This window comes from Plecotus auritus, assembly GCF_963455305.1.
Source record: "Plecotus auritus genome assembly, chromosome: 12".
Classification (NCBI taxonomy): domain Eukaryota; kingdom Metazoa; phylum Chordata; class Mammalia; order Chiroptera; family Vespertilionidae; genus Plecotus; species Plecotus auritus.
The window spans coordinates 45,369,272-45,385,007 of NC_137778.1; the positions used below are offsets into that span (position 1 = coordinate 45,369,272).

Consider the following 15,736-nt stretch of genomic DNA (forward strand, 5'->3'; position numbering starts at 1 on the left):
AGGAAATTCCCAGGAATTGGCATTCAGCACCTGTTCTGCATATAACTGACTTGTGTTTGCAGCCATCCTCACTCCCAGCTAAAATGGCTCTGTTACAGACAAGAAGTTCTGCAAATATAACTGGGTGATTGTTCTCATTGTGGATGTCGGTATTTTAATGGCAAACGTCAGAGAAATGTCACTGTTCATGCTGGTGCCCTCCCCCCACTAATCAGATTCTGGCTCACATTCTGCTCTGCTGCCAGGCGGGCGCCTTCTGCACATCTCTCTCTGGCCCTCAGGCCCTCCCCTGCCTGCTTCTTGTTCTGCTCATTAAAAGGCATCTTTAAGAAATGGAAAGACAAGCGAAAGAGTGAGTGAAAACATGCATAATACATATATCTGACAAAGGACTTGGGTCCAGATTATTTAAAGAAATCCCAGAAACCAATAATAAAAAGATGAGTGAATGACAAATGGGCAAAGCACTTGAATAAGCACTTCAGTTTAAAAAATACCTGTATAAAAACAAAGAAAAAATAGATGTATCGTCAATAAGCACATGAAAAGATGCCCAACCTGTTTAGTCATTAGAGAAATGTGAATTAAAACCACAGCACTGCTTTACACTCAACTGAGTTACAAGCAAATAAAACAAAACCCCCTAAAAGTTCAAAAGGTGAGGATGTCACCTGCCTAGTTTTGGAGAATTTTGAATTCAGGTTTTGAGTTACATTTGCTTATGAGTCATAGAATTTCCATATTTTTATTTTAACAAATAATGTGAGGAAAAATGCACTGTAAATGAAAATGTACTAAAAGTATTGGTTTTGGGGACACCCGGGAAATACGTATGTGACTCCGATATACCTTGTAAAGCAAGCATTCAGCATGGTGTTTCCATAGGTCCCGGGCGGAAACAACCCTTGCTTAAGGTCTTTTGTATTTGCATCTCTCCTCTCAATGCCTAAGCCTTTGAGGTTTCCAAAAAGTCCTCCTCAGAGGAGCGCCGCTGAGACCCAAGTCCTCATTCATGTTGTCAGCCTGGGAATTTATGCAGAGAATTTCTAAGAAGCACAACTCCAACTCCACCAAATTAGATTTAAAAATTAGATCCTTCCCTCTTAGCATTGCACTTTAGCAATTCTTTGCCATCTGGATCCAAGGCCTTTTATGGTATGTGGATACCTGGCAGATGATTGCTAGATAAATAATAGATGAGTAGATGGACGATAGATAGTGGATGATAGATAACGGATAGATCCTAGATTGACAGATAGGAGATAAAGAAAAGAGGAAAGAAGGGAAGACCTAAGGACGACCTCCACACCAGGCAGAGGCATTCCAGGTGCGGGGACCAGAGCCCAACCCTCAGCTCCAAATCAGGGCTTCCGGGTGCAAGTATTGGAGTCCTACCCGCGTCTCCAGATCTGGGAGGACCTGTGCCCAATCTGCGTCTTCCCACCTGGACTTGCCTGAGCCTGACCGGTGGCCTGGCCCAGACTTCCAGGTGCGGCGGCCACTAGCGGCCAGAAGTCCGCTGGGCACCGAAAAGCTCGGAGTCAATAGGTTCAACTCTCAGTTCCATTTCTCTCAGACCAGTCCCGGCCGGGATTGCCACACGGTGCGGGTGCGTTTACTTGGGTGTGTGGTTGAGGTAAGTCTGCGAGACAGACACGCAGGGACCCGGCGTTTAGGCCTCGCGGGCAGGGTGTGGTGACAGCCAGCGGTTCCGCTCGGACATTTCCAGGGACTGGCATCTGACTCGGTTCCAGGTGCGCGCCCAGCAGGTGGCGACCCTTGGGTTGTCAGGAGCGAGCCCCACGCTTCCCGGAGTCAGGACCATGGACAGCGCGCCCTGGATTTGCCGGGTGGAGGGAGGGATTTTGCCGGGTCGAGGGAAGTGAGAAAGCACGGGAGGAACTCGTTTCACGGTACATGGAGTTGGTGATGTGTGTGTTTCGTTCACATATTTTTTTTTATTTTTATAAAAGCCTGAGATACGGAACACACTGTTTCTATCTGATTGAGTGCAGGCTGGAAAGCGGGCTCTACCCCATCGGGGAAATACTTCACCGTCCGACTGCTGGGGCACCTGCGTTTGCCCAGCACAGCACCGCGGGGGGCAGGGGACCCGGGTCCCACTTGGGGAGGCCAGGTCTCCCGGCTGCCCAGCGAGACCGCCAAAGGGGATTCACATGATCCGAATTCCCGCGCGTTTTCTCAAATCGTTTAGGAGAAATGTAGCGCTTCTATACTGAGATTAGGTCAGACCAGGTCTCAAATTCTGTGTACTTTGAGAGAGAACAAAGGGATAAGAGGCAGAAACTGTTGTGTGTGTGTGTTTAATTAAAGAGCTGACTATCAATTAGCTACATGTTTTTATGCTCATTTATTATGTCACCCTGAAGATTATGGCCTGAAATCCTCTCCAAGACCGCTGTTCTCTCTTCAGCCTCATTTTCACATTTCACGGCCCCCTTCTCTCCAACACACTGTCCTGTTTGCAATCTCTCTAATTTACCATGGATTTGTGCACGTTATTGTCCTTCCTTAAATACTCTTCTACACTGATTAGCGTCTTTTCAATCTTCACTTTTTTAGAAAGAACTTCCCAAAACTTTCTAGATAAATCTTCATATTTCTCTTAGCACTATATACCCTTCTCATTGCAAATTTTGTGTTAATTTGCACGATGACTCAATTCCTCTGTCGCTCTCACTAGAATATAATTTCCAAGAGATGTAGTGCCCAGTTTTGTTCGTCAATGAAACCCTAGTACACAGTGCCTGGTACACACAACGAATCTTTTTTAAATAGATTTTTACTGCTTTCAGAAAGGGAGAGGGAGAGATAGCATCAGTGATGAGAGAGAATGTGGGTTTGATTCCCATAAAGGCCACAGGTGTGTTTATGTTTAGAGAAACTCGATTCTTAACGGATAAAAAGCAGAGACTAACCTATACCTTGCCATGTTCTCAAAGTTCCAATCCAACGCTCTTGTTATTCTTTAATCCACTCACGACTCAATTCAGTGCCCATAAATTCGACATGTTCCCCGACAGTGTTTCCTTTTATTTCCTCCGGGAGCAGTGGTTGCTGGGGAGGGGGGGGGGGCGAGGGGAGCGGGGGGACTCGTCAGTGGGAACTCTGCCCCATGGAAAGAGAAAAAAAAAGTGGAAAGGATAGCTGGCAACTCTTTAAAAAGTTTGACTCCCATAACCGGTTTGGCTCAGTGAATAGAGCGTCGGCCTGCGGACTTAAGAGTCCCAGGTTCGATTCCAGTCAGGGGCATGTACATGTACCTTGGTTGCAGGCACATCCCCAGTGGGAGAGGCAGCTGATCCATGTTTCTCTCCGATCGATGTTTCTAACTCTCTATCCCTCTCCCTTCCTCTCTGTAAAACGTCAATAAAATATGTTTTTAAAAAAAGTTTATTCGATTGTAAATGGTCTTTCCAAAGTACCAACTAATCTAGTTTTTAAAGCCAACAAGAGATACGACGTAAGGAGAAGTTCTTAAAAGGTTGTTCTTTCCATGTCTCTGAAGACTCTGATTTTACCAACAGCCCACGTGGCCCCGGGAGGAAGCCCCGTGAAAGATGGCCTGGTGTCGGACGCTTCCTCTCCCTACCCGTATTTTCGCAGAAGATTCCGATGTAGAAAGAGTTGGCCGCACGTGACCAGCAATCGCCCACCCCTTAATCCTAGAGAAGGAAAAGCAGACAGACATACCTTTATGCCTTGAATAGGGGCTGGGGAGAAAGAACTATGTCACCAGAGAGTTTAGGAAAACCTCTGAGCACGCAGGCCCCATGGTGTAATGGTTAGCACTCTGGACTCTGAATCCAGCGATCCGAGTTCAAATCTCGGTGGGACCTTATTTTGTTTTTGGTCCTTATTTGAACTCCACTTCCTCTCTGCAACCCATTCTCTTATTCGTACAAATCCCAGCACCCAGGTTTATTTTACTCCCACCTCACACTTTCTGAGCCCGGTGTCTGCGGTCACCAAGCCAAAGGACAACTTAACGCTTGCTTGGCGCAATTTCGTTCTTGGAGGTGGGGGTAGGGTTGCGGGGGGCGGGGGCGGGAATCTCAAAAGAAAATACTCGCAGAAAGCACCCAAGCTTGCTGGAACTGGAAATCTCTAGAGAAAACCCGCGAACGGAGGAGAAGGAAGGGAAGGTGGTAGGCGAGCGGAGCGAGAGGAAGTTTGTTGATAGTCGTAGACGGAGAAGAGAGGGGATGGGATTTTAGAAAAGGATTTACCCTGGACAATGGGCCTGAGAGAGTCGGCTGTCACTGCAGCGGAGAGAAAACTGTTCGCAGACAAGACCACAGGGATGGAGCCCACGTTCAGAGATCCGAGTGGGTTGACCAACCAGCAGCGATGGTCAGTGGTCAGGGGACCTGCGGGTCCGAGTTTGCACACGCTTTTCTGGTTCAGGAATCGGAGAAAGTCGATTCACAGACGCTGCTCCGACCTCCCCTCCTCTCCCCTGAGCGTGAACAAACCAGGGGCTTCGTTAGAATTAAAAGATAATGTTTCATTCAAGGGTCTTAAGCGAACTGTAATTCTGGAAATACTACCAAGCGATACCCAGAGTGTTTCGAAGAAAAAGAAATGTTGAGCATTTTTATAGTAAAACTAGTGGCCCGGTGCACGAAATTCGTGCACATTAAAAGGGGATTAATTAGAGGAAATAATTTAATATTGCTATTTGCCCTTTCTCTATAATAGAAGTGTCAGAGATGAAAGAAAATTAGTAAAATGTATATAAAAACCTTCCTCCCCTCAGAGTCTGGGGCTCACCATGGGACCCAGAGTCAAGTCCCCGGCCACCCACATGCACCTCAAAATCGTGTGAGACCCAGACCTGGCCACGCCCCCCCCATTGGGCTACATCCAGACCCGGCCAGTCCCACCCTTGTCAAGCCCTGCCGGCCAGGGGACGTAGCCTCAGGTCCCCTGGCCCGGCACCGGGAGGGGGGCACAGCCTCAGGTCCTCTGTCAAGCCCCACCAGCAGGGGAGTGCAGCCTCAGGTCCCCGGTTAAGCCCCGCTGGGCAGGGGGTGTGGCCTGAGTTCCCCCGACCCAGCACTGGGCATGCAACTTGAGCTCCCCTGTCAAGCCACACCTGGTGGGGGGTGTGGCCTGAGGTCCCCCAGCCTGGTGCTGGGGTGGGGGAGCAGCCTGAGGTCCCCTAGCCCAGCACCAGGACGGGAAGCGCACCTTGAGGTCTCCTGTCAAGCTCCACTGGGGCGGGGGAGGGTGTAGCCTCAGGTCTCTGTTGATTGCTGGTTAAGGCTCCTTATGGGAACTTGGCCTCAGCTGTGGGTGCAGCCATCTTTGTGAGGAGTGATGGTCAACCAGCATATTCCCTCTTTATTAGAGAGGACTAGAAGCCTGGTGCACGAATTCATGCACTGGTGGGGTCCCTCAGTGTGGCCTGTGGAGCTCGTGCCCCCAGCCTTGCAGCCCTGCAGCCCCGCAGCCCCGCCTGGCACCCACCCCCCCTCACCTGCTCCACCATCCCGCTGTGATCTCCCTCCCTGGGGGCCCATAGGGCAGGCAGTGCCTCCACTGTCCCCACTGCCAGCGCGTGTCAAACCACCACCCCGCTTCAGAGGGTTGTCTACAGGATTTATGTCCGTCTGGGCGTTGATGCACAACTGGAAAGCTAGAAAGTTCAAGGCCTCAGGTTAGTTAAAAGTAGATGAAAACGATCCTCATGTTGCAGGCCTTTCTGATTTAAGTCGTTTTGTTAGCTTGAGTGTAGTCCATTTTTCCACCCTCACTTTTCCCTCACCAGCAAGGGCGCCCAGAACTGTGTGCTCCCCCACTGCAGACCCTCGGGGGTGACTGACTGAAGGAATAAAGGGGTATCTGAAAAAAATCTGAAAGCACATGTTGGTTAATATCAGTATCTCTGTCCAAAGGGGATTATGAAGTATTCGTAGTATTTTGTTTCTTGGATGCTGGTTACATAGATGTGTTCAGTGTGAGAAAATTCAGTGAGCCATACCCCGATGTTCAGGCTCTGACTGTATATTATTCTTCAGCAGAAAGTTTAAAACACACACACACACACACACACCAAAACAACAACAACTAAGCACTGTGATCATCCAAAGACAGCATTATTTGGGTGAAATACAAGTTTCTAAGTGGGAGAAAATATTGCAATACAAAGGCCTCACAGTGAGAAAAAACAAAAAAACCTTCCACAACTCAATAAGAGAAAGAAAGACAAATCAGAAGAAAATGTGCAGAAGATGAGCTTCCCAGACAGAAAAAGATCTTCCATTGGTCACGGACATGGCATTTGCTCCTCATAACCACCCTGGGAAGAAACACAAGGACAAAAAATTTGGAAAGAAACATATAACAAGAGTCGGAAGGAGTTTATCCATATTTACCCAATGGTTCCACTTCTAAGCTTCAATCCTTGGGAAATACGGATGTAGATAAAGATTTTAATACAAATATGTATTAAATATGTATTCAGCATTATTAAGAAAAATATGTGGAATGTATAAAGTATAATTGGTTTAAAGTAACAAATATATATGAGCTTAATGCGTTCACTATCATTGACACAAAATAGGCATGAAGCATATGGTCCCCAAGTGTCCTCCATTCAATAAAATACATGGAATTTTCAAGAATTATATTTGCGCTCTGACCGGTTTGGCTCAGTGGATAGAGCGTCGGCCTGCGGACTGAAAGGTCCCGGGTTCGATTCCAGTCAAGGGCATGTACCTTGGTTGCTGGCACATCCTCAGTAGGAGGTGTGCAGGAGGCAGCTGATCAATGTTTCTCTCTCATCGATGTTTCTGACTTTCTATCCCTCTCCCTTCCTCTCTGTAAAAAATCAATAAAACATATTTTTTAAAAAAAATTATATTTGCAAAGAGTATTTGTTGTCATGGAAACAAGTGCATGAGTATAAGATTAAACAAAAAGTAATATATTAAAATATGTGTATGTAATATATACATATACATGTAAAATAAAATTATTTTCACAAATCCTTCCTGCGTGCCTTCTATGGAAGGCTCAATGCCCATCCACCCAAGCTTGGTTTTTCCTATTTTCGTTTTTCATCATGTGACACCGTAGGATGTGACACACAGGTGTCACGGGTGGAGATGAGCTGGTCAGAAACCAGCAGGACAAGCAGACCCTCAATATGGTCCCCATCACCACCTCCCACGGTCATGCCCTTGCTTGATCTCATCTCTGGAGGATCTGGCTTAACCGGTGACTTTCTTCTCACAGAATATGATAAATGTAACAGGGAGTGAGTATGTGTTCATGATTATGTGAGTAAGTTCTATACAGTATCACCCATTTACTTTACTGGAGCAACCAGCGTGGATACTGAGACCTGGGTTTGAGTTCTAACCTTGGTGATTTGCTATCTGAGGGAGGAGAAGTCTAGACCTTGGAACCTTTTGGGTTTAAATCCTGTATCTCCCCTCTACGAACAGGTGGGCTTGGGCCAGCTTCTTAACATCTTTCTGCCTCCAAATTGACATGAGTTTCACAGTCATTTCTACATCATTGACTTATTTAGACAATTTTTATTTTATCAACCAATTTAAGATGGCTTATTTTTCCAGTGAGGCCTCTTTCAAGGTATGCATAAAACAAAACAGCAGAGAGGTGTCTACAGGGAGTCATTCTCGTCTCTTTTTTTCTTTGGGATGATAAGCGGTGCTAAGGAACACGTCACAGCTCATTCATAGGCCTCTCATTGGTTACAGAGCAGAGACCAGCCCAGTTATCCGCTCTCTTTTGCTTTTTTCCTTTGTTCTCAGGCCCAAGAGACTTCCTGCCCTCCCCAGGCCCCCCTCCCCCACCCCCCGGAGACATGAACATGGAGGAGTGGTTTGAGGTACAAATTAAAAGGAAAATGAGGTGTAAGCTTTGGTTCCCTAACTGCATTTCCTGCTCCTACTGGAGGCAACACGGCCCATGTTGTAGAGAGAAGAATGGTTGCACCACCCTGCCTGTCCCTGCCTGTCCCTAGTTCTTCCTGACAAGTCATCCCTTAAAGCCAAAAACACTTGAAAATTGGCATTTGTAGACCCAATGTGGTGCGATTCGACTCATCCAGTGAGGTGGGCCCTAGACTTAGGTTCCACAGGTAGGTCTGGTCATTTGTCCTCCAAACCCAGCTGAAAGCAAACATAGCAGTCCTATTAGACACCGTGAAGAGGGATCTTTGTGTATAGACTGGAGAATGGTGGACAAAGAGGCAAGGCCCACCTGCCTGCTCCAAGCCTGGAGGGTCACTGGTCAAGAGCTTCCCTTCTCTGGAATGAGGAGTAGACTCTTCTTCCAAGAATGAGGACTCAGCGTCCCCAGGGACCAGAGAAAGGGACCCACTTCTTAGAGCCAAATAAAAGCTAGGACTTCAAATCCATTCCTACTCCCAAAGATGCAAGAGGGTGGGGCTTTCCCGCTACCTTCCAGGCATGTCAGTTCCCAAGGGAAAAGCAGGAGGCAGTGTACTGACTGAACTTACACGTGATACGGAGGGGAATGGGCAGGGGGAAGGGGGGCAGAGTGCAGAGGTTCCACCCAGTTTCTTTCTGCTGTCACCACCAGACATCCTGATGCTCCGCCTTCTAGGATATAGATGAGGACCCACAGGTGAACATAAAGCTCTAGCCTTAAATCTGGGTAGTTTTCCCTTTAGAAAATTAGAGGCTATGGAGGCTCTTCCCAACAACACAGAGGTCCGAGTCAGGGTGAGGGTGAGGGACACAAGCTATTTCTTGTGGGCATGATGCCTTCGGGAATGCCCTGGCTCCCGATTCTTTGGGGTTTTGGGTTTGGCACCAATGGAAAATGAAGGGACTGCTGATCTGAAAGACCCTCTCCCAAGGGAGCCCTGGGCAGGCGGAGAGGGAATCCCTAAGCCAAAGCTACTGCCTGTCTTAACTGGTCTGGGGACAGGGAGGCTGTGAGCTAAGGGGGCCATGGGAGGGCCTCCAAACATAATCTTTCTTGTAGAAATGCTGGACCTCCCCAAGGCAAAAGGGGTGTTCTGGGGGGTCAGGCCCTGGGTGTTCTGACTCCAGCCTTTTCCAAAGGGGGTGACGGTATGTGTGGCCCCACTGGGTGTTGCTCCAATGGAGAACACCCCAGAGTTGGAGCTCATGTCTGGGACAATCATGCTGTCCCCAGACTCTCCACAGTCCATAGGGGTCACTAACCCCCCAAAGGCAAAAGGTCGTGGGGCTGTGCTGCCAAACACTGAGGTCTGAGCCCCACTCTGGCGGGTCTGGGGGACAACCCCAAAACCAGTGGCACTAGCTGGACCAAAGGGAAAACCTGCTGGGGTGCTGCCTGCACCTGTCTGGATGCTGGCAGGGACGTGGAAGGTGGAGGCAGAGGGTGTCAACACCCCAAATGCTGACCGTGTGGGGCTGCTGAAGGCTGGCTGAGCTGGAGCTGGGGTTGGGGTTGGGGATACCACAGCTGAGTTTCCTAAAACAGAAGAGCTCTTGAAGCTTGGGCTAAGGGCTGGTTGGTGGGCCCCTTGCCTTTGCCCACCTGAAGCCCCAAATGCAGGCTGGGGCGTGACTCCTAGGGACAGTGGGAAAAGTGGCTTTGAGCTTGACCCCAAAGGAGCTGTGAGTGCTGAGGTTGGGTTGGAGATGCCCAGTGACAATGCGGGCTGGCTTGGGGTTACGAGGGCCGAGGCCGACAGCGGGCTGCCCTTGCCCTTAAAATGGGCAGTGCCTTTCCTAGGGGATGTCTGGACAGTGCTGGGAAGAACCTGGCTGAAGATGTTGACTGCATTTACCATGGGAACGGCGGGAAGCTGGGGAGCTGGGAAAATGAAGCCCGTGACTGGGTTCGAGAAGCTGGCCCTGAAGGCTTGGGAAGCCCCAAGGAGGGAAGTGTGAGAAGGGGAAGGGTCGGAGTAAGTGTTGCCTGCGGTCCTGGTAACACCTGCTCCACCAAAATCCGGAGGTGGCTTGCAAGAGGAGTCTGTGGGTGTGCTGACCGGGGTGGTGGAGGTGGCTAGAGGGCTGGTCTTGCCCAGGTTGGGGAAGAGGTGGGTAGCAGCAGGAGAACCTGGAGGGGAGGCCTGCTTGAAGGAGAAAGGAGCAACCACAGGCCTAGTTTTAAGCGGCTCGATGCTGCCGAAGATGGGCTTGAAGGTGGGTGTTGAGAGGCCTGGAGGGGATGGGGCTGCAGTTGTGGCTGAGATTCTGGACGGTAAGGAGACTCCGGCCTCATCGTTAGGTGGGGGCCAACTGGGCTTAGATGTGAGGTCAGCAGACGTGGCAGCAGGAGATGCAGAGGCAGAAAGATGGTGAGCTGGTCCCCTCACCACTCCAAACACGGTCCTTTCTGTTGAGGGTGCTGTGGGGGTGATGGCAGGTGGGCCTGGGGGCCTGGGAGACGTGTCAGCCTGACAGGTTGAAGGTGGCCATGGGGTGTCAGTGACAGATGAGGTGGGAGGAACAGGGGTGAGAAGGGTGACAGCAGCTGTGGGCTCTGAGCCTGCAGAGGGGCCTGGACCGGGTTCAGGCCGGGAGCACCTGAGTGGGGCCAGCAGGCTGGGCGTCTCCAGAGGCGAGTGGACCACACTGGTTCCCTCTCCCGCAGACATTGGCGAGGCCCGTGGACCTGGGGATGCCACCTGAGGATCTGTGCCCTCGGCTGGAGCGGTGCCTGCAGGAGACAGGGTGCGGGACAGGGAAGGCAGAGCCCTAGACTGAGCGTCAGGTGCAGGGTCTGCGGTGGCATCCGTTGCATCCTTCTTGGTTTTGTTGCTCCACGGAAGCCCAGCCTCTGTCCCCGAGGCCAGGCCCTCAGCGGGGACTGCATAGCCAAGCTGGGGGGGTGGACTCCGGGCCAGCGGGGGCGCAGGGCCAGCGCGCGGCCCTGGAGCCTCCTCACCTCGCGGCCCGGGGCTGCAGGACGCTGCCAGGGGCTCCGCCGAGGCCAGTGGGCCTGGCAAGTGACGCTGAGGACCGCTTTTCTTTTTCACCGGCCACGCGGGCATCTGGAGGGGCGCGCGTCGCTTCCAAAGCTCGGAGAGGCCTCTGGCGGAGCTGTAAGAGCTTGTGATCGCGTTTCTTTTGGAGCCGAGGGGGCCCGCTGGGTGCGAGCTGGCCAAGGAGCTCCGGGAGCAGGAACTGGGCCTCCTATTCAAGCTCAGAGGCCCAAGGCTGGGCACGAAGGAAGCGAGGTTCCCACTCCGCCCCAGAGGCTTAAACGCAGATGCTCTGGCCTCTGGGCTCCCCGTCTCGCTGCCCGGCCTTTCAGGGGCCTGGGGCGGCGGATCCTCCAGCCTCAGCCCCAGCCTCACTTGCTTGGCCTCTCTGAGGACCCTCAGCACGGTCTCCTTTGCACGCGGGTCTGGGGGCTTCTCCGAGGCTGAAGCCCCTGCTGAGCGGATGGCCTGCGCCGGGCGCGTGGCGGGGAGCCCTCGCTGCGCCAGGGGAGTGATCTTGATGGTCACGGGGCTCCACACCGCCCGGGGGTGCCGCAGAGACCAAATGGTCCGCTTCAGGTAGCTTTCCCACCAGTCCGAGGGGAGCGGCCCCACGATGGAATTCTGGGGGCGCCGCATGGGGAAGCGCCTCCAGGCCTCGTTCGCGACCCACGAGGCGGGGTTGGCGGGGTCCCAGTCCCGCGGCCTCCTCCCCGGTCGGAGCCGGGGCGCAGGGTGGGCGCGATGGACGTGCTGAACCCGGTGGAGCTGGTGAAGGGCCTGGGAAGGCTGGCGGGTCACGGGCCTCTGCGGCAGGTCTGCACCCCCCTCGGCCGGGGGTGGCGGGGGCCCCTGTTTGCCCAGGTAACCGCCCATGCGGAGCAGCGAGGCGACTCGGCGACTTTGCGGACGGCGTCGGCCTCCGAGGTTTCCTGTACCCGCCGGCTCCACCGAGTCCCGGCGCGCAGGGTTCGGTGACGGTTGGGATCCCGGCGCGAGGAAAATGCGAGGGTGTTGGGGCGCCCCGCAACCGCGGGCCCCGCGCCAGTCGATCAGCGTCAGCGGGAACCGGGGCGCGCGGGGCCGCGGCAGCCCCGCAGGCTCTGCGGTTTGGGGGCCTGAGCTGTGCGCTCGGACAAGGAGAGGAGGGCTCCGAGGGGGCTCGAGGAGTGAAGGGCGGGTCCCGTGCACCGGCGGGTCCGGGGTACCAGGCGCCGGGTCCCCATGCGCTGACGGCAGACGGGCTCGCGATCCCGCGCGGATCCCCGGAGTCGGAGCAGGAGACCAGGACGGGACACCGCGCAGCCGGATGGGGGCGTGACGCAGTGCGCCAGGTGGGGCCGCGCGTGGCTGAGCTCGGGACCGGCGGTGCCTTCCGGGGCTCAGGCTCCGGGTGGGGAGAGGAGGCCCCGCCCCACGCAGAGGGCGCGCCGTGGGAGGTCGGCCGGGATGCAGCCGCTGGGAGGCGACCCTGGGTGAGGCCGGGAGCTTGTCCTGGCCGAGGGCGGGCACCTGCCGGTTGCAGGAAGGCCAGTGCGGAGGGAAGGAGGCACAGCCCATCGGTCCAGTGCTCCTGGCTGGTCCTCTGAGTCAGATGGGGCTCCTCTCCCCACCCAGAGCCTGAGCCCCCGAAGGCACCGCCGGCCCCGAGCTCGGTCACCTCGCCCTTCGCCACGCGGCCCCGCCGGGAGCAGCAGCCCCAGCGCCTGGATCTGACTGAGTGGGTTTCAAAGGGAACTCATTCCTCAACGACCTTTCTTGGAAGAGTCGGGTTCAGTGCGTGCCAATTGTACTGTTATTAGAAGACACTTCTTTCGTCATCTTTAAAAGTTATTTGGCTTTGCCGAAACCGGTTTGGCTCAGTGGATAGAGCGAAGGCCTGCGGACTGAAGGGTCCCGGGTTCGATTCCGGTCAAGGGCACGTACCTTGGTTGCGGGCACATCCCCAGTGGGGGGTGTGCAGGAGGCAGCTGATCGATGTTTCTCTCTCATCAATGTTTCTAGCTCTCTATCCCTCTCCCTTCCTCTCTGTAAAATATCAATAAAATATATTTTTTTAAAAAAAGTTATTTGGCTTTAAAACTTCAAGAATGTTAGTCACTAGTTGATCCTGGCTAGTGAGAAACTGAGCCTCAAATTCAATGAGATCTTATGTATTTGCATAGAAATCGGTTATTTGGTTTCTCTACAACAATTGTATCCAAGTGGTTCGCCTATTTTCCCCTTTAAAATTATCCATTTTCTGATTTTAAGGAGGATTTAGAAGAGTATTTTATTGTTTTTAGAGTAAATGATCATAGACAATCTAGTCTTCATTCAGCATATTTTTGTAGCCAGTTTTGGTTTATTTTCCTTTTCTTTTTTGTAGCCAGTTTTGCAAATCAGTTTACTTTGTTTCTTAAAATGGATTGTATGGATTCATTCCATTTTCTCCAGAAATATGTGCGCGAACTTGAAGTGGATTGATTCCATAAATGACACCCATCGGCTTGCAGCTGGTCCCTGCAGAGTGAGGGCAGCTCGGGGGTGCCAGGTGCGCCAGACTCTGACGCCCCTTTTAATTTGGTGGAATATCTGGCCTGGGAGCACGACCCCGTCCGTCCTGGCCCCGTCTCCCCGGATGCCTCTCCCAGACTCCCCAGGGCCTTTACTTCAGGCTGAAAATTCTTTATCCTAGTTGGTTCATGGGCGACTGGAGGGCCACAGGGGAGACGTGGGGAAGGCAGCTCCCCCTTTGTCCCCAGAGGACTGCGTGCGGATGGCGCCTCCTTCAGTCCCCAGAGGACATTCAGAGAAAAAGAAGTATGTTTCCTGGATTTTCCAATATATAGCAAAGCTGTGCAGAATGCCTTATGTTTACATGTCAGGTGGTGTCAGATAACAGCTTTTCTGGAAGTCTGGCCAGATAAGGGACACTCTTTGTTTTGCAGGAATGTCCACCATCCCTGGCCCTCAACCAGCATGACAACCAGAAAACTCTCACAAATCCCCAAAACTCCCCCGAGGAGGTGGCGCTGCTGATCTACAGAGAGAAGTGCCCTGATGATCTATTAGCGTAGGATCTGGGCTACGAGGACAGAGGCCAGCCAACCTGGCAGGAAAACAAGTTCCCGAAAACGATGCAGCTGGATTTTTCTGCGAGATTCTAAATAAACCAGAGGCCTGCTGCATAAACATTCACGCACTGGAGGATTAGAAATTCTGACTCCTCAGTCAACCCAGTGGTAGGATTCTTGTGTCCCCTATTTCCAGCTGAAAGGCATGTTCTTGGCAAAGCTAGACACAGACAGCACCACCACATTGGTGCATTCCGGGGGCCCCTCAGCCAGGCCTGCACCCTCTTGAGTCCGGGAGCCTCAGTCGGACATCCTTAGTGCTGCTGGGGAGGCAGGAGAGGCTTCCTCCATCACCACTGCGGTCGCCCGCTGTGAGCCCAGCTTCTGCATTGGTCTGTCCCCTGGTGGTCAGTGCATGTCACAGTGACCAGTGGTTCCTGGGATTGGTGGACTTGCATATTAGCCTTTTATTATATAGGATAAATGCCGGGTGTCAAAAAGGAGTCAGGAGGACTTGCAGGAGACGGTCAGATAGGCAAGCTGAAATGTCCGCGTGGGCACCAGAGGACTTGGCTAGAAGATCAAGGTCAGGATGAGTCATGGTCCGCCCTCCGGTTACTCAGTAGAGATGCAAGAGCCTACGTTGCATTTGGAAGGGGAATGTCCATTTTTAGGAAAAGTATGGCCAGCCCACTGGCTCAGGGTTGACATTGACCTCTGAACCAAGAGGTCACAGTTGGATTCCCCATCAGGGCACATGCCGGGGGTTGTGGGCTCGATCCCCAGTGTGGGGCATGCAGGAGGCAGCTGGTCCACTATTCTCTCTCATTGAGGCTCCTCTCTCTCTCTCACTTCCTTTCTGAAATCAATTTTTAAAAATGTTTTTTTAAAAAGAAAAGTAATGCTCTCCTAACAGTAAGGACTTCCCGTGAAGAGGTGCGGTCAGAAGGAATCAGGGAGGGAGAGGGTGGGCTGTCAGCTTTGCTTTAAGAAGAAAATCTCACTGCGGCTCTGCAGCCGCCTGATGTCTCCACGATGATGCCCGGAGCGCAGGGCCAGGCGCTTGGCGAGGCCCTGCGGGAGGGAGAGGGGCTCTCACTGCGGGTCGGGGAGGCTGCGCACCAGGGCCGGACCCCGCGTGCTGAGGGCGCGTCTGGCCCTTCTCGGGCCCCCTAGCCAAGGCCGCCTCGCGCGCGCCCTTCTCACGGGTGGCAGCTCCCAGGAGTCGAGGGGTGGAACCACCAGCCGCCCCGAACCCCATTCTTTGCGAGGCTCGGGGCCTCCATGAAGCCCGATGCCCCAAAGAGCCCGGAGGGCCGGCATCTGGCTGGGGGGCTCCACGCGCAGGGCTGCGAGCCCGCCCCCCACCCGTCGCTCGGCGGGTCGCCTGCTCCGCCCGGCAGTGACACCCGGTGCGCAGCTGCGCAGTGAGGGGGCCCTGCCCACCACGCACCCGCCGCTGTTTCTTTTCCTTTTCAGATGTTAGTTCACTAAGTTGTCACGTGTGGACTCTGGCTGTGGACGGACTTCCTGAGGAGGTGTGAACCCCGTGTAACGCTGGACAAAGCCGGGCGGCGGAGCAGCGAGCCGGTCGCACCGAGACCACGGGAGCAGCAGGGAGCGCGCTTTCCCTCCCCGGATGCGCTGATGTCTTCCTTCGTGAAAGCGTTTGGATACAGGACACTGAGGACGCGCTCACCATCTCTCACAATGCTTAAGCTTTCTGATACAGCAG

General features: G+C 53.1%; 1 protein-coding gene across 1 annotated transcript; it reads right to left on the reverse strand.

Moving 5' to 3' along the window:
* Positions 1–8,761: 8,761 nt before the first annotated feature.
* POM121L2 (POM121 transmembrane nucleoporin like 2) lies at positions 8,762–11,821 on the reverse strand (the record flags this gene model as incomplete). Its single annotated transcript, XM_080647746.1, has 1 exon — positions 8,762–11,821. One exon carries the CDS (start codon positions 11,819–11,821, stop codon positions 8,762–8,764), a length of 3,060 nt encoding a protein of 1,019 aa, XP_080503872.1.
* Between the last annotated feature and the right edge of the window lie 3,915 nt (positions 11,822–15,736).